The following is a 23,821-nucleotide window of genomic DNA, read 5'->3' as shown; positions in this document are numbered from 1 at the left end:
GGCCCAGGGCAGAAAGCTGAAGCCCTACCGCATGGGGCTGAAGCCCAGGTCCCTGAGCCCGGGACTGAAGCCTGAGCAATGTAGCTTCATGGGGCCTCTGTGGCATGGGGCCCAAGCAATTGTCCTGCTTGCTATTCCATAATGCCGACCCTGGCTTTTATATGCAGAAAACCAGTTATTGTGGCACAAGTGGGCCAGGGAGTTTTTATAGCATGTTGGGTGGAGGGGGGGGGGGGCTCAGAAAGAAAAGAGTTGAGAACCTCTGGTCTGTAGCACCATGCACATCATATAGATACAGAAGAACAGAAAGAAAGCTTTATTAAAGGAAATCCAGTCCAGGAAAATGAAGGAAGTCCACAACTGCACCTTGCATCTGAAGAAGTGAGGTTCTTACCCACGAAAGCTTATGCTCCAGTACTTCTGTTAGTCTCAAAGGTGCCACAGGACCCTCTGTTGCTTTATATAAGCGGAGCATCCTGCTGATGATGTACGGTTCTGTTTTAAAGGTGGAGGGGAAAAATATACCAAAGGGCAGTAATCTGAAAAAAATAAACAAATTTAGGTAAATGTTGACACCCACAGCATATTATCTAATGTGGCTGGGGTGAAATTTGGATAAAAGGACTATGTTATCTTATGCAAGAGAATTATAATAAGAGAATATATTAAAGATATCATTTGGCTTTTGCTGGTTGGAGGATGTGCCAAGGATTAAATTCTTTTGTTATCCAAGACACTACTCCCTCTGCGCACTTCCTTTGGGAAAAGGGGGGCCAGATGGAGCAATTCAGTGGCACTTTTAAATTGGCCAGTGTGTTCATCTCTTAGTGACACACATCCTCCTCCCCCGTTTCTCTTGCTTGTATGCATTATAAGAGTCATCTGATGATGAATGGATACAAACTGGCCGGGGGGAAGTTCAGGCTTGAAATTAGACGAAGGTTTCTGACCGTCAGAGGGGTGAAATATTGGAACGGCCTTCCGAGGGAAACGGTGGGGGCGACGGACCTGTCTGGTTTTAAGATTAAGTTGGATAATTTATGGAGGGAATGGTTTAATGGTAAAACATAGTAGCCAAGGAAAACCAAGCAATGGTACATGAATAGCATAATGGCCAACAAGGGTCAGGCTAGAGACTCTTGCCTATATGCTCGGGGTATTACTGATCGCCATATTTGGGGTCGGGAAGGAATTTTCCTCCAGGGTAGATTGGCTGAGCCTCTGGAGGTTTTTCGCCTTCCTCCGCAGCATGGGGCAGGGATCACTAGCAGGAGGGTCTCAGCCGATTGAAGTCACTAAAACACAGGATTGGGGACTTCAACGGCAGAGTCCAGGGAAGGGTCTTGCGGCCTGCAGCATGCAGGGGGTCAGACCAGATGATCATAATGGTCCCTTCTGACCTTAAAGTCTATGAGTCTATGAGTAAGATTATTTGAGGGCATGTATATACTACCCTATAGTTTGGATTATGGGGGTGTGAATAGCAGTGCTCACCAAAGTGCTGTAACTCCTGCGCTAGACCCCTCGAGTGCGAACTATAAGTTCATGTTACCATCATATCTTTGAAGTCTCTCTACCTCTCTCTTCATTCTTCTGATTGCTGACACTACATTTTGCCACTTTTCTCTATCTCTGCTAGGAGGAGTGGCTTTCCTCTCTCGGAAGCCCTAATAGCTGTTTTCTCCTGCTTGGAGTGTGGAAAAGGGTTATCTGGTGTTATGGACAGTGGCCTTTTTTTGTGACCAGAAGACTTGTCCTGGACACCAGGAATGTGGTTTAATGAGGTCACATCTTTAAGTAAAATATGAGAATGATCTAGCAATAACTCATAGGTCAGACTTCTGTAAATTATACCACCTTGGACAGGGCTGCTGTCAGGTCCCTTCTCCTACCCCCTCATTCTATCTAGTGGAAGATTACCATCAGCTCCCCACCTCATTAACCTAGTCGGAGCACCATTGTTGGTACCCCACTGTTCTATCATATTGAGGGTTAAGGAAGAGGGGATTGTCTCCTTACTGTTACCAGTATTATGTGCTCCTACATTGCGGAGGGCAACATAAATAACTTAAGGTTGAGTGCTAATCACAGATAGTGATGGGTGAATACTCAAAAGTCTGGAAAGTTCCGTTTGGTTTGAGAAAGCATCCAAAAGTTCAGCTGTTTTTCCAGGCCTCTGGTCTGCAATATTGGACAGGAAATCTTAACAGCAACATCATTCCTTCCATATTTCTAGTTGGTGCAGAAATATACTATACTCTATTATACCATTGTTGTTTTCATAAGAGCTCCTATATTTTAGTTATGGTGAAAACAGCTTCTACAGCACAGACACTAAGATTTGCTGTATTTTATTGAGTGCATCTGTGCTGTGAAAATTGTTCTGCAGAAACATCTCCACTCCATCACTAATTCAGAAGGCTAAATAGCTTTATATTTTAGGGGAAATATTAGCAAAATAATCTGCTTAATTAAACAAACAAAAAAGCCATTACCAGCTTCCTGCCAAACAAAAATACAGCAAAATTAGTTCCTCTGAAAAGAAAAGTCATTTTATATAATACCGAAATAGTGTTTTTCTCTAGAAATGAGTGTTCAGCCTGTCCATTTGAAAGTGAGGGTGCAAAGGATAGAAGTTGGCTAGAGTGCTACTTGGCTCAATGAACACTAAAGAAACCGGTTAAACAAAACTTCCAGTCAGCTCTTTTTGTTTGTTTGTTTTTTAAACTGCTGAGCAAGTTAGGATTACACAACCAATTCTCACTGAAGAGAACATTTTGTTGTTCATTTTAGCTCCTATAAGGGAAATTCTGCTTCAATGTGCAGGATGCGCCACTTGGAATGTAGCTGTTGCCATGTGTTATATGATGTTGTTGCAAGTATTTCTAGAGTGTGCATCACTTTGTCACTAGAAAGGCATCAAGGTTCAATGTACTATCCTGAAGCCTTAAAAATGCTACCTTTCTTGCAGGAGGGGCGTGTCATTTGAACAGGAACTCATTGTTATGCAGTGGAAATTTCCTTGTGGGATAGATGGAATTGAACATCACCCACATAATAAGCAAACACATTGTGACTGCCATTGCCACACTGAGATGTTTAGGTACAGAGATGGAGAAAATCCTAGCTAGTAGACTGAATGCCAGATAGAGCTAGGAACCTCCATTTAGTGTGGACAAAGAGATATATTCTGCAGTACATTTCATTGTAGCCTAGTCTTATATGTATTTCTGGCAATAGTGAATTTTAGAGGTGAGGGCCTGCTGAGAATGTTCTGCCTCCAGCACCTGCAAGTTTCACTCTTATATTAAGCAGTCCTGATGAGCCATGCTGGGTCAGAAAGGAACAAGCAATCTGTTACATAAGTTAAGTCTAAACCAGTTAGGACTTTGTAAATGGCAATTGAAACCTTGAATTGACAGCCAATGCTGGGTGATGAGTGCAGCTGTCATGTGGTTTCAACAATTTGCTTCTCTGAAGTCAGGCAACTGCATTCTGTAAAAGCCAAAGCTTCCTCGAGCCCTTCAAAATAAGTCCAGGTAACCTGGCGTAACAGTAAAAAGTCATGGGTAAACTTGGTCTGTATCTGAAACAAAATGATCTTCTGGTCTGCCACATATAAGAGAGATGTCTGTCTGTCTGTCTCTCTCTCTCTCTCTGTTGCAATCTGGGACTTGAAAGGTACATAGACTGCAAACCACTTGACAGTAAATGGCCAGACAGCCATAAGTGAGCCAGTGCTTATAGATTTTATGAGCCATCATCATCTCCATTTTCTCTGGATTGATCTTTAGGCCATTTGATTTTCATTCAAGTCCCGATTGCTGCTAGAGTGAAGCATAGAGTGGAGAATTTGAAGTCTGTTACATATGGTCTGATGGAAAGAAGACAGAGACAAAGCCAATCAGTATATTGGCATACATAGTGATGGCAACGAGCTCACCATTAGTTTCACACACATCTTAAATTAAGGGTATGAAAAGATTGAATCCTAGCAAGGCAATGTTTTGATGGATACCTGGGGCGTCATCCTGTAGCTCTTCTTCATGCAAAGTTTTGCAATATGCAACATTTAATTAAAAAAATATTATTTTGCTATTTTTAAATAAATACCCATCAATCTTTCTCATTGAATTAATTTTTCTAAAAAGCTATTATGGTTATCTAGAAGTCAACTTTTAAGAAAAATATGCTTTTCAATTTAGTGTTGCTTAGAAGTATAAACTTGACCACTTTAAGCATTCAATTTTTTTCTTTGGTTTCTTTACAATAAAAAAATCTCATTAGGAATTTAGTGTTAGGTTTACTTATTAGAAAATCAGTCATTGAAACAAACAAAATCACAGGAGTACACATCTCAGTGTTCATATAGGAACCAATTCAGCTAAAGACTGGAGCACATTAAGTGCTTGCTTAAAGGTAACATGGTCCTAAGTGCTTTGCTGAATTGGGGCAACAGGCTACGACTATGACTGGATGAAAAAAGGAACACGTTTTTCATGAACTTTTTTGCAAAAAAAAATATCATTTTTGACCAGCTCTAGGCAATTATTACACCGTCGCAGTTTATGCTTTCTTCTTGTCCTTGAAATTTCTTTATATGCCACAGGTTTCCCTAATATTTCATTAAAAATGTCAATAAGGACTTCAAGACACATTCAGCATCTCCTGTTCTTTTCCTTTAGATCATCACCAAAAGTGGCTTTTGCCAACAAATGTCTTTTCTTTTGTAAAAAGCTGCTTGTAGCTCTTTCCAGTTCTACAAGATCACATATTGTAACCACCACAAATAAACAACATGTTTTTCATAGTCTAGAGTAATTAGAACAAGTGGTCCTTCAGTCACAGCCTGTTAATGTTGAATTCCAAACTCAAATACTGTTTCTATTCTCTGACTTTAGCTCTCATCGGGAATTTTGTTATTGTAGAATTGAATAACCAGTAAGTAACCTGTGAATCCAGAGTTCCTCCAACTTCTTTGGCAGTTGGCCTTATAGCCAATTTTGTGATACACAACTGGTGGGTTAAAATTCATAGTCAAAAAATTAGATACCCAAAGGGTTAGACTTTACATTTGGGTATCTCATGTGGATTGCTGACACTTTTTAGAGCACTTTGTAAACATGAATGTACTAATAGATTTTACAGTGAAACATGATGATATTGTCTAAGGCAGAAATTTTTTTGTTAAAATAATTGTCATGCTGTTTAAAGAAAATGTACTAAATTAATGTTAATACTTTAATAATTTTAATTAATATTTTAAATAATTAATTTAATTAATATTAATGCCCAGACCTGAGCTCTGTGAATCTCAAAAGTTTGTCTCTTTCACCAGCAGAGGTCGGACCAATAAAAGATATTAACTCACACACCTTAACTCTCTGTTAATACTTCGCATTCACACACTGTCTTTCATCTGAGAACCTCGCAACATTTTATGAAGATGACTAACCTCTTTGAACAATTGGGAAAACTGTGAGGCATTGAGAGGTTTACTGACTTGCCCAAAGTCTCACAGTGAGTCAGTAGCAGATCTTGATTTCCAGGCTCTTGACCACATTCAATGTACTTGATCACATTGCCTCTTGGTGTCAGGTGGCAACAAATCAGGGAAGTAAATGGCATTGTGGGTATGCTGCACATGCTTTTTGATTAGAATGATACACACATTGCTAGCCTGTGGTTAAGTGTGATGTCATGGTTCTGCCTGGGTGATTTGTTTGAGCCTAAAATCAAGTGTGTCTCCTGCTTAATTAATTGGCACGAGAGAAAATGCTCCAGCCCTAATTGCATGATATTGCAGGGCATAAAGGCAAAGAGTATTGTATTGCCCAGTTATATATAATTCAGTGTAAGTATAATTCCATAGAAACAGTGTAAATATTTGATACTGAAAGCATTGAGGAAGGAGGCATTAACTAGTGGTCACACAGTCTTGACACTGTAATGTAGCCTCTTACCCACAGACTTCCTGTCATGAGTGGGAATTGAACCAAGGGCTTTTTGGCCCCCCAAGGGATCTGAACCAGTAGAACTGCAATTATTTGTTAGCCAGTTGGGCTGGACTTGTGCCTTTGGTACTGAGTGTCCAGGGTTCAAACCCATCTGATAACTATGCTGTTTATGTTCACAGCTAACATTCTTCATGTAAGTCTGTTTCAACACTCAGTAATGTGTGGTCCTTAGTGGTGTGCTGCCTTAGGTAGATGCCTCTTGCCTGTTTTTTTTTCCCCGTGCTTGCGATATGGGATATTTGTGGTACATATTTTCTGGACTAATCCCTCATGGAATAAACATGTGGGTTACATGTTGGAATCTGTGACTTTCAGAAGAATCATAAATGTGCTTCAGACCATGCAATTCCAATTTAGGAAAATGATGAGTTACCTTTTAGGAAGTTTGTTGTGTGTTTCAAATCCAGTGCAGGGGAAGAGGCTTTGAAAGACCAAAGATGTTCAAATCTAGCTCTATCAAAGGATTTAGATATTGGCTGAACACTGACCATGTGTATTTGAACTAGAGGGTCACTGACAAATATTAGTACCTTTTGAAATGACATGAATTGGTAGAATTTATGTTGACATTTGCTTTGGAATATCCATTGGCACAGAGCCGTTACATTGACAATACTCTCTACTCTTGTATAGGTCACTGTTAGTCTCTCTAAAGCTTCAAGGTCATGCTTTGTACTGTTTTCTCTTACCCTCAGCCCCAAATGAGTAGTTCCGATCAACAGGGATACTCCAATTCTTGGCCTTCAAAGGAGGTCAGGGACTGGAAAGGATTCTCAGTGGTAAGTCCTCTGCTATAGAGTTCATTCCTGAAAGAAATCTGTCAGAGCCTCACCATGCAAGGCACTGCATTTAGCCATATGAAATGGAAATCCATCAACTTCATGAAAAACCTTGTACAGATACAGACAGACATCCCATTTTTTCATGTTCTCTGTATAATATATACATCTTCCTACTATATTTTCCACTGCATGCATCTGATGAAGTGGGCTTTAGCCCATGAAAGCTTATGCTCAAATAAATTTGTTAGTCTCTAAGGTGCCACAAGTACTCCTGTTCTTTCTGTATCTTTTGCGTCTCATTGTATGATGCACCTCTTTGGGTTCTGTATTTGTTTTTTCTGTGACATTGGGTGGTGACACATATTGGCTAGTCCTCTGAGGAAACTGGCCTCTTGTCTGTTAAATTGCCAGCTATGTCTGCTGAAGGAGTGGGATGATGCAAATTGTTTGCTCCATAAGTAAATGTATTTTTAGTTTTCTTTTATGAATAGCACTTTAATATGTCAGTGATAGGGCCCCTTATAAATGCATGTAATAAATAAATTATAGCATGCGGCAAAGTTCAGCTTCAAACATTTTCCAAAAGAGAGCATCTGGCCTTAAATATGTCATGGTGGGGACTGAAATAAACTTTTTATTTTTACAAGTTAGGGATAACCAGGAAACCTGTGAGAGATGGACCTAAACCAAGCTACAGATGAGTTCTTCAGTCATTTCTAATGAGAAGAATTAAATAAGTTCTTCTTCCTGTTGCTGCATGTTTTATTTATATGGCATTAAATTTTCCTCATACTCATTTATTTTTCTCCTCCTAAAATAGTTCAGTTGTATTATTTTCAAAGTGTTTCAATATCTGTGTAGTCCCCTAATAAAAATGTAAGTCGGTGCTTTTACTACTGAGAGTTCTGTTTTTGCTGAATGTAGAAGAAAAAGAATAAAGCTTTAAACGTTGTTGTGCCTAGATTGGAATGTCCTCAAACTCTGAAGAACTTCAGACCAGGATCCATTCTTTGTAGCTGAACCCTACTTCAGTTCTCAACATCCCTGAAATTTAGGAACTTTCTTGTCTGCCTTGGGCCCTTCTTGATTTTAAATGTTAGTTATTAATTGATTATGCCTGGGTCAAGTTAAGGCCTTCTCCCCCCCCAATATTTTAGTTAGTTTTTTGTATTAAAAAGCATGCAACATACATTTGTGTTCTGATTGCGTATACAAGAGTCATGCTTTACTATTAGATGTGAAAGTTAATTAAATATATAGTGATCAAACAGAAAAAGTCACAGTGTTTATCCTTGACTTTTTTACCAGCCTAGAAGAATAAATAGATAATTAAAGTCTTTTGAATTGGGATCACCCTTATCAAGAGCTCATCACCCATGTGTCCCATAGTTGGACAGTTAATTAAGGTAGACATCTCAGAAGTCTTATTGCTGTTGATCATCTGGTACTCTAGCTGTACCAATTTCCAGATACGTTTTATGACATGTCATAGTGATGTATGGCTTTTGTGGGTAAATTGTGCTATGGGTACAATAGTTAAAGACTATTCAACATATCTTTAAGGCTGGTCTTGTGGTTAAAAGCACAGGTCAGAAATCTAAGACAGATGGGTTCTGTTTCTGGTTATGCTTCTAACTTGATATGGAACATACAAGAAGTCACATGACCTTACCGTGCCTCAATTTACCCATTTGTAAAATGGAGATGATAATACCTAACTGCCTCATGTGAATCCAGTTAAAATTTGTAGCATTCTCAGAGAAAACCATGCCAAAACAATGGCTTAAATAGAAGATGATCTGGTGTAATATGATTGTTCATTGAGCATAGATTTTGGCACCAAAAATGTTAAAGCTAGTAAAAGCCATATTTAATCACCGTTGTCTATCACAAAAATCCCAGCACTTTCACAGGCAGGTTTCAGGCCAGAACATGGAATGGAAAGGATATTAGTTAGAACTGTTGATAGATACATCTCTCTTCTCCATTGATGAGAGGAGGATATCTGTTCTCATGTTATTAGATCTTTCTGTTAAATTTAATACCATTAATCTCATCTAAAAAATGTACCAGAGGATAATTGAAAGTACAGAGTTGGAGGAGTTTCCTTCTTTTCAGGTCACTCTCAGAGTGATGACTGGCAGTTTTTCCTCTGCTATCAGATTATGTGTGTGTGAAGTATCTTAAAGCACCACATTATTGCCTACTGTGGCCACGTCATTACGTGATACACCTCTACCCCGATATAATGCTGTCCTTGGGAGCCAAAAAATCTTACCGCGTTATAGGTGAAACCGCATTATATCGAATTTGCTTTGATCCACCGGATTGCACAGCCCCGCCCCCCCGGAGCACTGCTTTACCACGTTATATCCGAATTCGTGTTCTATCGGGTCGCATTATATCGGGGTAGAGGTGTAGTTCAGAGCACAATCTTTTTGCCAGTCACAGATAGAAGATGTTTTTCAGCAGCTGTAACTATTTGAAAGTCCAGAAGAAGATTATGAAACAATTTGTCTATTTCAGGGGAGACATCTTTATTAGGGGGTGATGGTGGCTAGTCCTTCAAAATGCTGCCTCCTTACCAACAGCATCACCTTTGGGTATGTCCACACTACGGTATTACTCCGAATTTACAGAATTCGATTTTTGGCAACCGATTGTGTAAAGTTGAGTGAATGCGGCCACACTAAGCACATTAATTCGGCGGTGTGCGTCCATGTACCGAGGCCAGCGTCGACTTCCAGAATGTTGCACTGTGGGTAGCGATCCCATAGCTATTCCATTGTTCCCGCAGTCTCCCCTGCCCATCGGAATTCTGGATTGAGATCCCAATGCCTGATGGGGCCAAAAATTTGTTGCGGGTGGTTATGGGTAAATGTCGTCAGTCAATCCTCCCTTCGTGAAAGCAACGGCAGACAATCATTTCGTGCCCTTTTCCCTGGATTGCCCAGGCAGATGCCATAGCACAGCAACCATGGAGCCCTTTTTCACTTTCACCGTATGTCTACTGGATGCTGCTGACAGACGCGATACTGCAGCACTACACAGCAGCATCCCCTTGCCTTTGTAAGTTAACAAAGATGGTTACCAGCCATACTGTACCATCTGCTGCTGTCATGGGTGCTCCTGGCCGGCCTCGGTGAGGTCGGTCGGGGGCGCCTGGAAAAAAATGGGAATGACTCCCCAGGTCATTCTCTTCTCTAAGTTTTGTCTAATGGAGAGTCAGTCCTGCCTAGAATATCAGGCAAGCCTACTAAAGAACCAGAGAGGCAAACGGCTGCTCTGGGTCAGAGCCCCAGACATTCCGCAGAAATGATGAGCTGCATGCCATTCTAGGGGGTGCCCCTACAACAAGCCCACCCGTTGCTTCCCTCCTCCTCCACCCCTCCTGGGCTACCTTGGCAGTTATCCCCCCTTTTGTGTGATGAAGTAATAAAGAATGCATGAATTTGAAACAACACTGACTTTATTGCCTCTGCAAGCAGAGATCAAAGGTGGGAGGGGAGGACGGTTGGCTCACAGCGAAGTCGAGTGAACCACCATTCTGCACTTGTTCAGCCTATAGCTGAAAATGGGAATCTGTGATAAGCACTAGGATAGAAGCACAGGCAGGACTGAATCTCCATTTGTGTGTGGGCCTTTGGCTGACACTGGTAAAATACAAAATGTCCCAGGATATATATATATTGGGGGACAGTTCTAAACGGCAGCTTTATTTTTTTATTTGCAGCAAAAAGTATCTGTTTGTGAGCCCTGGGAGCAAGGGGTAGGCTGGGGTAGATGTGACCGCACGGTGCTACCGACTGGGAGAGCAGCCTGAGGCAGAAGCCTCCAGCTGGCATGATATTCCAGGCAGGACTGAATCTCCATTACACAAAACTTAAAGAAGAGAATGACCTGGAGTCATTCCCTTTTTTGTCCATGCGCCCCCGACCGACCTCACCAAGGCCAGCCAGGAGCACTCATGTCTGCCCAGGCGCCCCGACCGACCTCACCGAGGCCATCTAGGAGCACCCATGGGACGACGATGATGGTTACCAGTCATACTGCACCGTCTGCCGTCCGCAAGGCAAGGCAAGGCAAGGGGATGCTGGTGTGTAGCGCTGCAGCACCACGTCTGCCAGCAGCATCCAATAGACATACGGTAACAGTGAAAAAAAGCGAGAAACTATTTTTTTCCCTTTGCTTTCACGGGGGGCGTAGCTGACGACATGTACCCTGAACCACCCGCGACAATGTTTTTGACCCTTCAGGCATTGGGAGCTCAACCGAGAATTCTAATAGTTTTCGGAGAGTGCGGGAACTGTGGGATAGCTACATTCATCAGTCGCCCCTCCCTCCGTGAGCGTCCATTTGATTCTTTGGCTTTCTGGTACGCTTGTCTCAACTCCTTAAGTTTCACGCAGCACTGTATTGAGTCCCTGTTGTGGCCTCTGTCCATCATGGCCTTGGAGATTTTTTCAAATATTTTGGCATTTCGTCTTTTGGAATGGAGTTCTGATAGAACAGATTCATCTCCCCATACAGAGATCAGATTCAGTATTTCCCGTTTGATCCATGCTGGAGCTCTTTTTTGATTCCGGGACTGCATGGTCACCTGTGCTGATCAGCGCTCCATGCTGGGCAAACAGGAAATGAAATTTAAAAGTTCATGGGGCTTTTCCTGTCTACCTGGCCAGTACAGCCGAGTTCAGATTGCTGTCCAGAGTGGTTACAGTGGTGCACTGTGGGATAGCTCCCGGGGACCAATACCGTCGAATTGCGGCCACACTAACCCTAATTCGAAATGGCAATGTTGATTTCGGCGCTACTCCCCTTGTCGGGGAGGAGTACAGAAATCGATTTTTAAGAGCCCTTTATGTCAAAGTAAATGGCTTCGTTGTGTGGACGGGTGCAGGGTTAATTCGATTTAACGCTGCTAAATTCGAACTAAACTGGTAGTGTAGACCAGGCCTTTGTCTTGCTTAAGTTTTGTGTCAGCAGCTGCCTTTCATCCACTTGTTGAACTTGACCAGGTCCTGAGATAGCTGGATGGACTGTTATCAGTGTCCCCAGTGAACAAAGAACAGAGAAGAGTGTTATCTGCATGTTGTTGATATTTGTGACCATGATGTCTCACAATTACCTCCAATGGTTTCATTTGGATAGTGCAAACTGATATTCATCAATCATTAACTTGGCTGACTGTAACATGGTCTATTTGTGAAATGCGTTATCTTCTAATGTATTTATATTAGCAGCAGTGAAAAGTTTCTCCAGATATCCTTGCACAAAGTTAATGACTGAGCCCAGTGTGATAGTCATATATATGCTAATTTTAATACACTCATCACTGAATTTTTATTAACACAAAGGAAAGTTAACTTCATCTTGAACTTGCTGTTCTTATGAATTTTGTGTATCTTGACAGAAACAAAAGGCTTACTCAGCATAAATGTCTAGAAAAAGGGGACAGTAATGAAAGCTGTGTAAAAGGCTTCATATGTACTGCTCACATGCTTAAAGATGAGCATATATTTATGTACTTTACTGGATCACTTTGCAGATCTGGGGGAAAATGGTGGGCCTCCGATCCCACAGCCTGTCTCTCTTGATCCCTCCTCCCCTGAAATCGCTGTATTCCCAAGCAGCCCAAGTAGATCCAAGAAGAATCATGGAGATATCTAATACATGAAAGAGTAGGGCTCAGGGTTTGTTGGGAATGAAATGTGGAGGCAGGGAGGTCAACAAAATCAAACCTATGTAAGTTGGTTTATTTCTAACCCTTACAAATCCATTAGCAGGATTGGAACTCTGCAAGGTCCTCTCGGCTCTAAAAATAGCGCTGTTTTTGTTTGTTTTTTTAAGAATTATTTATTGGAGCAGTAGATGAACTGGATTGAAAACAAGCTCCATGAAAGTTAGATGAGATATCCACTGTCTATGTATATGTATGTGCACAAATAATCTCTGTCTGTGTTGGCTATGTATATATGGCACATACGCACAGAGGCAGAAATGATTATTAATTGAGCCTTCGTTTCACATTTCACTCAACCATTGTAATTATTGTTTTGTGCCAGGCTTTCTAAGTGCATTGGCTCCTGTTTCACCTACACATTCATTTTTACCTCCTAACAATCCTTACCTCTATTTCATGTGAATTTCTCAAGAAGGGACTGTCTTTTTTTTTTTTTTAATCAAAATCCTCTTTCCTGTCCTCCAGTTCCATCTAGTTCTCTGTCCCTCATTTGTTCTGTGAGGACAAAGAATTTGCATGCCATTTGGAACTCTATCCTTAGGGCACCAGGGAACTCCATTATTAACTGTAAGATTAAGGCTCTTTTTCTTTTTCATGTCGCTTCTAGCTGAACATGTTTGTAATCTCTTTCAAAGTGTTAAGTGCCTTGGGATGCTCACACGACAGACCTCTTTAAAACTGAGACTCTATTGTGCATTTGATTTCCTTACTCCTGTTTCAGTTCAGGTTTAAAAAATAGATTTTTTCCTTCCTTACTGAGCTGTCAATTGTATCTTATGTAACTAATGAGCTGGTGTGTCTACATTTTTGGATATGCTACTTAATATACCCTAAAAGGTCTGGTTTTCTGAAAGTGAGAATTCTCATTGCTATCTAAAAATGATCCCTTTTAAGCTGTCTCAAGTTGAGCATCCAAAATCACTGGTCACTTTTGGAAAATTAAGTCCTTTTGATTAGAGATAGATCTGAACTACAGCACCAAATCTGAACCTCTCTGAAATTTGGATTTGCTTCTATTCTTCCAGTTTATGGCTTCTCTATACAGTGCCACAGTGCGAAGTAGGGTGTGTGTGAACTGTAGAGTGCTCTAACTGTAGAGTTGCTCTCTAACTGTCCCGTGTAGACCCTGTTATCAGACTCTAAAAGGTACCTAGTTCATGTTGAGATAGCCCCATTTCAAACTGGATTATATTAATGCTCACTTAGGTACCATTTAGAGCAGGAGGGGGGCAAACTTTTTTGCCTGAGGGCCACTTTGGGTTTCCAAAATTGTATGGAGGGTCGGTTAAGGGAGGCTGTGCCTCCCCAGACAGCCAGGCATGGCCCAGACCCTGCCCCCCATCCGACCCCCCCCCCCTCTCCCCCCCCCCCCCCCCCCGGACCCCTGCCACCATTCAACCCCCCTGTTCCCCGCCCTCTGACTGCCCCGCCCCCTACCCACCCCCCCGAACTCCCCTACCCTCTATACAACACCCCCTGCTTCCTGTCCCCCTACTGCGCTGCCTGGAGCACTGGTGGCTGGCGGCACTACAGCCGTGCCGCCCAGAGCACCAGGACAGACAGCCGTGCCGCCCAGCTGGAGCCAGCCATGCCACGGCGCAGCACAGATCACCGGATCAGGCCGGCGCCGCGGCTCTGCAGCCCCGCTGCCCAAAGCATTGTGCCGGCGGTGCAGTGAGCTGAGGCTTCAGGGGAAGGGGAACAGCAGGGAAGGGGCCAGGCGCAAGCCTCCCCTGCCAGGAGCTCAGGGGCCGGGCAGGAGGATCCCGCGGGCCGTGGTTTGCCCACCTCTGATTTAGAACATGGCAGCAGGTCTACACGGGGCAGTTACAGTGCTCTAGAACGCTGGTTCTCAAAGCCGGTCCGCCGCTTGTTCAGGGAAAGCCCCTAGCAGGCCGGGCCGGTTTGTTCACCTGCCGTGTCTGCAGGTTTGGCCGATTGCTGCTCCCACTGGCCACAGTTCACCCCTCCAGGCCACTGCGGGCTGTGGGAAGGGCGGCCAGCACATCCCTTGGCCCACGCCGCATCCCGCAGCCCCCATTGGCCTGGTGGGGCGAACCGCGGCCTGTGGGAGCCGCGATTGGGCAAACCTGCGGACACGGCAGGTGAACAAACTGGCCTGGCCCGCCTGGGGCTTTCCCTGAACAAGCGGTGGTCCAGCTTTGAGACTCACTGACTAGAAAACGTGCCCCACTAATTTGCACTGCAGTACCATGTAGACAAGCCCCAAATGGCATGGTCCTGTCTTTCTGATGAGCTGCATCAGAGCATCCACTCCAAAGATTTCGGAAGTTTGAAGTTGTTCAGATTCCAGGTTTTCAACTCAGTAGAGGAAGGCCATCTCCTCTATTGAACATAAAGAAGGAAAGTTGTTCTTTGTTAATGTTGTGTAGGTAATTGGCAGGGAAAGATTTATCAGTACATGTAGGTCATAATTTAGAACATGCATCGAATTCACTATCCCTGATTTTCTAAGGGCATTGGAGGAGAGTCAGCCATGGCTCATAAACTTAGAAATGGGGTGTTATGTTACTGTGATGAAGAGTAATACATTTTCTTACTGGCAATGCATAACTGAACAGCTTTTGATGTCTGGTTATGGAACAAATTTTGCAGATCTGGTAGTAGACAGAAGAATAAAATAGTTAACAGGATACTGCAATCCTGTTTTTAAGGATCTGAATCTTTTATGGTGAACTAAGAAACACATTTTTTTAAAAAGGCTTTTTCACATGTAATATCATTAACAGACTGTACGGATAGGTTTAACATTTTTAAAGGGAAACACATTTTATAATGGTTGAAAATTCCTTCTTCACTTACCTACTTGCATGGTCCTCAATACAGGAATGCATGTATCTATTAATATTAGGTGACTTCCTACCAACCAAAGCAATGAAGGGTGCACAGGAAAATATTTCTTGTTTTGTTTAGATGTATGTGATTCCAGCAACAGGAGAAATGTAACACCCTTAACTAAGATTTTAGGTTAAAAGGTCTGTTCACCTTTAAATGTAAAATGCAGAGAGAAGAGGACTGTATGAAAGTTTCACTATTCCGTTATATATGGAAGGGAAAGCAAGGCTATTAATATCATTCTGACTCAGAGCATGCTTTTAACCAGATGGAAAGAAAGACTAAAAAAAGCATTTAAAAACTCTCTTTGATGGACTCTACTGGGAACAGGAATGTAATCATTCATTCAAAGAGAGTTTCTGTGCTATAGAGAATGTTTCTTTCTCTTTACAAAAAAAGTAAGAGTTTATCCTACCTCAAATACATTGACTTGTGCACTGCAAGAGAAGCAGGATCAGCTAACTTTCAAATATTGTGTTTTAAGTATCATTCCACTAGTTCAGTAAGTGGAAATGGAGGTTGGAAAAAAGCAAAAAACTGTTCCTGTCATATCTTCAAAATGCATGTATTTGCATGTTGACCTGTTTTCATAATCAAGTCAATAATTGCACCCACAAATCTGATCTCTGTGTGAAAAGATTAGCAGAGGAAAAACTCTGGTCTAATGGGTCAGGCCAGGGATTAGGAATCAGGAAGTCAGATTAGGGTTTCATTTACAGTTCTGCCCTGGATTTGCTGTGTAATGCTGAAGAAGTCAGTTAACTTCTTTGTCTGTTTCCCCATTTGGAGGTGGGATTTCTAGAAATGCAAAGTATTTTTTTTTAAATGTGAGCTTTCGGGAGTGCCTACATCACAAGTGTATTTTCACGTGTCCTTTGAAAGCTTATCCCTTAAACAGTAACACTGGAGGTGGCAAGTGTGGGAGATGGGAAAATGTTAATTGACCTCCATTTTTGTGTTTTGTGAGGAATTATTCTAGCCTGTTCTGTCATAGAGTGTATCTGTGAGTATTTCAAAAGTGAAATCTCATGCACCCTTGACAATCCTGAGAGAGGTTAATTTCAGTGCTGCTAAGTTACAGAAAACTTTACTAGGGAGTTTCAGCTGGGGTGAAAAAATGTAATTCTTTCATCGGTCTACTGTGGTACTAGTTTCCATTCTCAACCATAGTCTCTTGCCATCTGGACAATAGCTGTGAAGTGTAGCTACAAAGTGAATTAATTGGGAATTAGTATAGCAGTTTGCAGAGTAACTTGTGTTTATCTAAGTGTATGTCTAAGTTTCTCTGTATTAGCAGACAGAAGGTGAAACTTAACATGTGAGGCACAGTCACAGTAAACGATCACTTATTCAAAATAAGATATTTAGGGCATATGAATCTTTTCTCAGGCTGACAGATAGATACAAGCTCTCAGAAAATAATAAATTCTCTGACTGGGTGTTCATAATCAAAGCAGCTTTATTGACTGCATCTGCTAAAAGGGAAATAATCATATTTCTTATGCTAACAATTGTCAAAAAGCAATTAAACGGGAATACTCAAACAAAACACTGTGAGCCTTCTTCTGATCTCATCGAAAATTAAAGTTATGTCATTGTGCCTCTTCTGGTAGTTTGAAAATGAAGGCTGCCTGTCTCTGGCATTATTTTACAGTCATTGTTCCATGGACAGTCAGAGAGAGACTGTGTATCTTTACTCGGTATTGTCTATGGAGTGAAAAGTTTTATGTTTAATATAATATACAATATATACTTAATATAGTTCCTCTTGTGTTTAACAATATTAGTGATACACTTACAAGTATATTCTCTGCTCAGTTATCAAAAGACCAGCACAGCACCAAAATATTCATAAAGAGCCTGATTCAAAGTCAGTTGGTTCCTAAACCTGCAAAGACATATATACATGTGTGTAATGTTATACACTATGAATAGTCCCATTAAACTAAATGGGACTTACTCAATCCATAACATTAAATATATAAATCAGGGTGGATTTGATTTAAATCACTAGTCAGGAAGACTCGATTTAATCATGGATTTCTATATAAAAGTGCATTCTTGTTGGTTGTTATAACCTTAATACATATTCTTCACAACTCAGAGATAGATGTAGGTTTCATTTTTAGAAGGTACACACTACACATTTTTAAAGTGATTTATTTTGAAAACTTTTCAGATTAGTTTTACAGCTATATCAGAAAATGAATGATTGGTTATTTCATTTACCAAAGGTAATTGAAGCAGATATTTATGAAGTCTTTGGGAGGTGAACGATCTCCAATTCAACAGGTTAATCATTAATATTTGGAGGATTTTCTTGCCATGCTGTGTTAGGAGGAGAACATCACGAGACAAACATCTAAATTATTTTATTTAACTAAAACAACAACGTTATGTATTCTGGATTTTTTTCTTCAACAGCAAACATATAATATTTTAACAAAATAAGCATATGAATTTTTGAATTTAGTTAAACATTCAAGTTTTTTAAAATCAGGTTTGTTTTTGTTAAATTTGTTTTTAACTAAAATAGTTAAATTAAATATTTAAAAAAACAAAAATTAAATCTACTATGGTAGCCAGGTCAACATGAACAACTTAATATTGGCTTCTGCAGCTAACTCAGTCATCTTCACCTTCATTTTCCTGTTTGTTCATAAGCTGGAAAAGGAAAAACAAGCTTTCCTGCTTTTTCAGGTCCCAAATGATTTCTCAATTTGGAATGAATTAGTCCAAAGGAGGAAAATGTTCTTTCTACACAGGCAGAAGAAGCTACTGCTGTTAAAAGTGAGATTATCACTTCAACAATCTCTGAATCCAAGTGCTTAAGTGACTTCTACCAATTCACTGGTGTGACTTTCTTTAAAACATCATCAGCAAACATATAGTGTTTGAATGGTTCACCCTTAGTTCTGAAGTTTATTATAGTTGGCATTATGGAGGGATGATTGCTGGATGTCCATGTCATAGCCAACTCCTCTTCTTCAGCAGTTAAGGTTTGACCCTGGTACCGAGTATTGAGAATATTTGCAAGAAAATGAGCTGGAGATAGTGCTTGTCCCATTCGTTTTATTAATGCTTGTAATTTAACTCTGTCATTGCATATTTCTCTTTTTAAGATCTCGCTCAGTTCCTTCCAAATTTCAACAGCGTCAGCAATAAAATAGCTATTTTTTTGTTCAGGGCTACAGAAATAGGCTTCAGGGTACTCAGCATGTGTTCAACATTTCTCTTAAGCTCAATGTTGAGAACTTTCGCTGTAACAGTGCCATCTATTTTTTCACTATTTTGTTCACAAACTGTCATCAGATTAGGCCAGTTCTTGATATAGGGCTCAAAACAGCCCACTACTGAGTTCCATCGCACGTCTTGTGGGAGAATTAGCTTGGTTCCTCCCACTTTTTTCAGAGCAGCTGCTGCAAAGTGGTTTTTATGGAAGTATTTTGCAATTTCAACATTAGCCTTTATTTCTGGAACACTGAAGTCTTTGGTTAGGAGGTGCATCAAATGAGCACTGCAACTGTGTTTTATTAGCTTGGGACTCTCTTCACTCTCTTCTAAATTTCTTCTGATCTTGGATACATTTGCAGCATTGTCTGTGACCAAGCTGTGTACTAGACATTTGAATTTTTCTTCACAATTTGTTATAGCTTTTACTGCTACTTCATGTAAGTATTCTGCTGTATGTGCATTTCCTGATGTATCAATTGTTTCTGCAAGGAAGACATTCCCTTCTTCTATTGTCATGCAAGCCCATACAACGGGATCATTGTGGACATTGCTTCACCCATCAACACTCAGGCTAACAATTTCACCCTCTAGACCTTTTGCACACTGCTCAATTTATTTTTCATACACTTTATCCAGCCATTTGCCTGCGACATCTGCTCTGTTGGGTGGACTGTATTCTGGTCTTAATGACTGAACCATGTTAATGAAGTGTGGGTTCTCAATCATACAGAAAGGAGAGTTTGTTGCATAAAGAAACTGGGCAATTTTTTCATCAATTGCCTCTTTTTGTAATCTGCTGGTTCTTATCACAAATTTATCTATGGTTGTTTCTGGATGATGGAGATTTTTTTTTCTTTTTGCTACTGTGGCTTTGTGACATACATGATGTGACTGAAACACTATCATTGGCAGATAACTCTGAAACTATAGAAAATGATGGTGATCTTGAAGGTGAATAGTCTTCAGAATCCTGTATGTTGAGGATGGATTCTCCTAAACAAAATAAGTCAATGCAGTTATTTAATTGTTATTACCATACTGCTCATTTAGTATTACTCATTACATTCACTGACACTCAGTACTACTTTAAAGGTGAAATTGTAAAAGGAAGATCTGCCTATTTCAGCTATTTATTTTTATCACAACTGCATCTAAAATGATAGTACCATAGAGTAACAACTATATTTTTTGCTCAAACATGAGAATTCAAGAATAGTCCAGAAGGAAGACAGGCAGTCCTTAAGAAAGAAGTATGAAATAAAAAAGTTTACCAACCTGAAGATCCTGCATATTCAGACATGTTCCTTTCATCATCTTCAACGCAGCTTCCTCCTGAGAAGGAATACTTCTCCTGATGTTGTTCATTTGGGAAACCCAGGCCTTGCATTTCTTTGTTGCACTGTTTGCATTTTGCACGCATGCTTGTCTTACCCAGAGGTAGAGGAACTTCATTAAAATATTCCCAAACTGAGTCTCTTTTATGGCCTGCTGCCATTATAGTTTTTCCCTTCCAGTGAGAGAATGATATGGTAGATCTCAAATCAATGAAGGCTACACTCAGAAAGACCTCAAGACTTCTGGAATATGTTGCTCAAAACAGTTTCACTTTTGTTTCTACTGCCTGTCCCTCCCTTCTCACATTTATATCCAGACTTCTTCTCCTTGTCCAGATCTATTCTGTCCTCAACAATCTTCTATTCATTGAACTTTTTGAAACTTTGCACTTTTAGAGAGAGGTAAGGGATTGACTCTGTGTATACAAATTTGCAGAGGGACGGTAGGGTAGAAGTCTGTTATTTCTCACCTCTATATAGTTATTTATTTAAAAACATTTTTGCTGTTACCAAGCATGTTATCTCTGGAGACAAATCCACAGTTTAAGAACTGCACAATTAAGCATCTCTAATGGTATCTTCTAGAGTCTGAGCACCAAGTCCCATTGGGTAGATAGAAAGATTATCCTAAATAATCTATACAGAAGCCCCTGGAACCCCATCAGATTGGGTCCCTAATTCATGAACTATTGAAACTCCATTTACAAAACTTTTCTTAAACATTACATAAATATATTGTCTCATACTATAGAATTAGAATGTATAATCCCTATTCCATGATGAGATATCTTTGAGCTACAATGTATCTTAATTAAAACTATCTTTAGATAGGGTTTTTCCTCAAAAAGCATTTTATCAAAAAAATCTGATTTAAATAAAAAAATCGGATTTTTTTTTTAATCATTGATTTTTATCCACCCTGATATAAATAAGACTCTTTGAAATTGGGGCTAGGAGTCTTTCTTGTTGTTTTAGTGCCCTTAATGAAAACGAACAGGGTCACAAGCGTTTTTCATGTAGAAAAGAATGTGAAAAGGGCTGGGTGTATTTTTAGGAAGAGATACAGGGCCTGATTCTGAGTTGACACACATTCCTTGTTACACCATTGAATTCATCAGAGATCGTGGGATAAAAAGCCAACACATAATTTGGCTCAGATTCCATGTTTTGGAATCTCAGAATTTCCTGTGTTCTAGAACACAAGGACTTGTAGAACTCCTTGAGTATATGTTCCATAAATTGAAGAGAGATTTTAAACAGCAGTGTTAAAAAGGGTTAAAAATTTTAATAGGCCCACAAATTCATTTCAATAACATTTGGTAATACCCCAGTCTACCTGTATTCCAATCCCTATTATTAAGAATGTACGTAGTCTTTTCCTCTATATATACACATAAATAAACAACCTGTGAAAATACAAAGCTGAAGTTTCTGTGCGCAAATGCTGCCACAAAGTTTAAGCTGCATTTTAATATATTTGCGGTATATGCCTACGTTTCAGTGCAAATAATGATTCTGTTTTTAATATTGCAGGACTATACTTTGACAATGTACTTTCAGCAAGCGTGGAGGGATAAGAGGCTGTCGTATAATGTAATACCTTTAAATCTTACACTGGACAATAGAGTAGCTGATCAGCTTTGGGTTCCTGATACCTACTTCTTGAATGACAAGAAATCATTTGTACATGGGGTCACTGTGAAGAACAGAATGATTCGTTTGCATCCAGATGGAACAGTCCTCTATGGTCTCAGGTCAGTGTCATCCATTTTTAACTACATTTTTAAATCAGTTTCAAACTGAAAAGTACTGTACATAGATCTTCACTACCCGTCTGGCTCAACTGCTGACATATTGCAAACAATGTCTTCTTAAATGTTTTAATAACAGATAAGACTATAAAAGCCTTTTTGGATAAACTTTGAGGATTGAGTGTTGTTTTTAATAACATTGTAAGATGTTTGTTTTAATAACATATGAAGATATACAAGCTTTTTTGAATAAACTTTCTGGATTAAGTGTCATTTTCAGGAGTGCTTCCGTAAAGGATTTGAAATAGAAAATATCAAATGGAGGTTAGGGGAAAAAAAGAAGGTGGGTGCAACTGGTAAATTCATTATTTTAAAAAGCCAGATGCTCTATTTTATAAATCATTTTTGTGATGAGCTGCTCAGAATGGGCTGCACTTTCTTTTGATGGTAGAGAATTTTCTCCATTTTCCTGAGGTGCTGTTGGACTTGAAATGTTTCTTCTCTGTCTTTTATGTTATTATATGTGATATTAGGTGGTTATGGTGCTAAATGTGTTCTCAATGGTGTCATGATAAAACAATGGAACAGCCTAATTGTACCATAGGAAAGCTCAACAATTCTTTTTTGTTGAAAACAGTTCCTGAAAATGGCAATTTAAAACTACAAAGCTGGTAATGACCTGAAATGATTGGAGTGTTCCTGCATTACAGTGTGACAAACTTCCTACTCAAATCTCTCAGATGTTGCCCTGCCCTCAGCATGTACTGAACTAAAACAGATGGAGTTTAACTTTGTTTCTACAAACATCTTGGGTTCTTGTTCTGAATCTTTTTTTTCCCCTTAGCCCAGAGTGTTAATGATGAAAAGTAGTTATTATCATAGGAGTATTCAGAGTCCTGTGTGAAATAAGTTCATATGTCCACATCACAAATGCCTCTAATTATTGGTGCTCTTGTTGTCAGTCTCAGCAAAGACATCCAGGATCCAATCGATCTGGGGATTCAATTACCCGCTTGTGGTGGCCTTCCAGATATTGCTTTCTAGGCACATTGAACAATGTGGGGACATGTATAATCCATGTTGTCTTTTCTGTACTTTGTTAAATGGAAGACTTCAGTCTTAATTACTGTGGATCTGCCTCTGTTTAATTAATAGAAACAAAAACAAACAAAAACAAAAAACCCCTACCACCAACAAAAAGCCTCTTTATATCTGGATCCAAGAAGGGAAAGGAATCAATATAGACAGCTATTATATGGGTAGTTTTGCTGACCTACTTACAAGTGATATGGATGGTTTGTGGTTGTTGCTTTATGAACATTGTAGTTAGCATCCATCCTTGAACTGTGCAACAAAATTTAAATTGCTCTTGGCACTCATTACTGCAATGAAGAGCAGGTATCCAATTCCTTTGTTTTCTTATGAATGATGTCATGTTCAGTCTCGGCACGTTTGACTGCAGCAGGTCAGAATGAGTGGTTGTGATTAACAATATTTATTATTTACATACTATATGCTGAACTGCACAGTGTGCCACACTACCCCGTCCTTGCCCCAACCACAGTATGGGGTGTGTTTATTGTAACAGCAGTGCTTCAAGGAACAGACTGAATCTTCAGAAGTTTGGGAGGTTGAGAGAGAAGAGCATGTTCCACAAATTGGAGGCTGCTTCAGCTGCCTTGGTGGCTTGAAAGAAGGATGGTGGAAAGCCAAGATGACACAGCATGATGTGAAGTAGCCATGGTTGGAAAGCCTCTTATGTGTTTGTTTAATGAGGACTAAACACACACCCTTTTTCAGAGACTAATACGTGGATTCCCAAAAGAGAGCAAAGGGATGAGGATGGAACTGAGGCCTAGAGAAGCAGGATATGAGATAAAAAGGAAAGGGGAGCAGAGACAAGCAGAAACTGGACTGGTGGTTAGATGGCAGCCTGTCAGAGTTCAGGGAACAAGCAAAGTCCTTTGCTTTCTTTGTTTGGAGTGCTGCAGAGGCAATGCACTCAGCCACTGGCTCATACGTGGCTTGTATTAACCATTTCATGCTGACTGAAGGAGCAGCAAGAATGGGTTCCAGAGGGAAGATCAATGCAATGCTTGGTTAT

The 23,821-nt window shown here is 40.3% G+C and overlaps 1 protein-coding gene across 4 annotated transcripts in view; it reads left to right on the top strand.

Annotated features, from left to right (window-relative positions):
- GABRB2 (gamma-aminobutyric acid type A receptor subunit beta2) overlaps window positions 1-23,821 on the top strand; it is a 245,723-nt gene that overhangs the window by 74,009 nt on the left and 147,893 nt on the right. For all 4 annotated transcript variants that reach the window (XM_034779795.1, XM_034779794.1, XM_034779793.1 and 1 more), the window contains exon 5: window positions 21,500-21,720. In XM_034779795.1, coding sequence (XP_034635686.1) covers window positions 21,500-21,720 — 221 coding nt within the window. The remainder of the gene's footprint in view (window positions 1-21,499; window positions 21,721-23,821) is intronic.

The sequence above is a fragment of the Trachemys scripta genome, chromosome 8 (genome assembly GCF_013100865.1).
Source record: "Trachemys scripta elegans isolate TJP31775 chromosome 8, CAS_Tse_1.0, whole genome shotgun sequence".
NCBI lineage: Eukaryota > Metazoa > Chordata > Testudines > Emydidae > Trachemys > Trachemys scripta.
The sequence above is the reverse complement of the archived record's forward strand: the minus strand, read 5'-3'. Positions and strand labels throughout refer to the sequence as shown.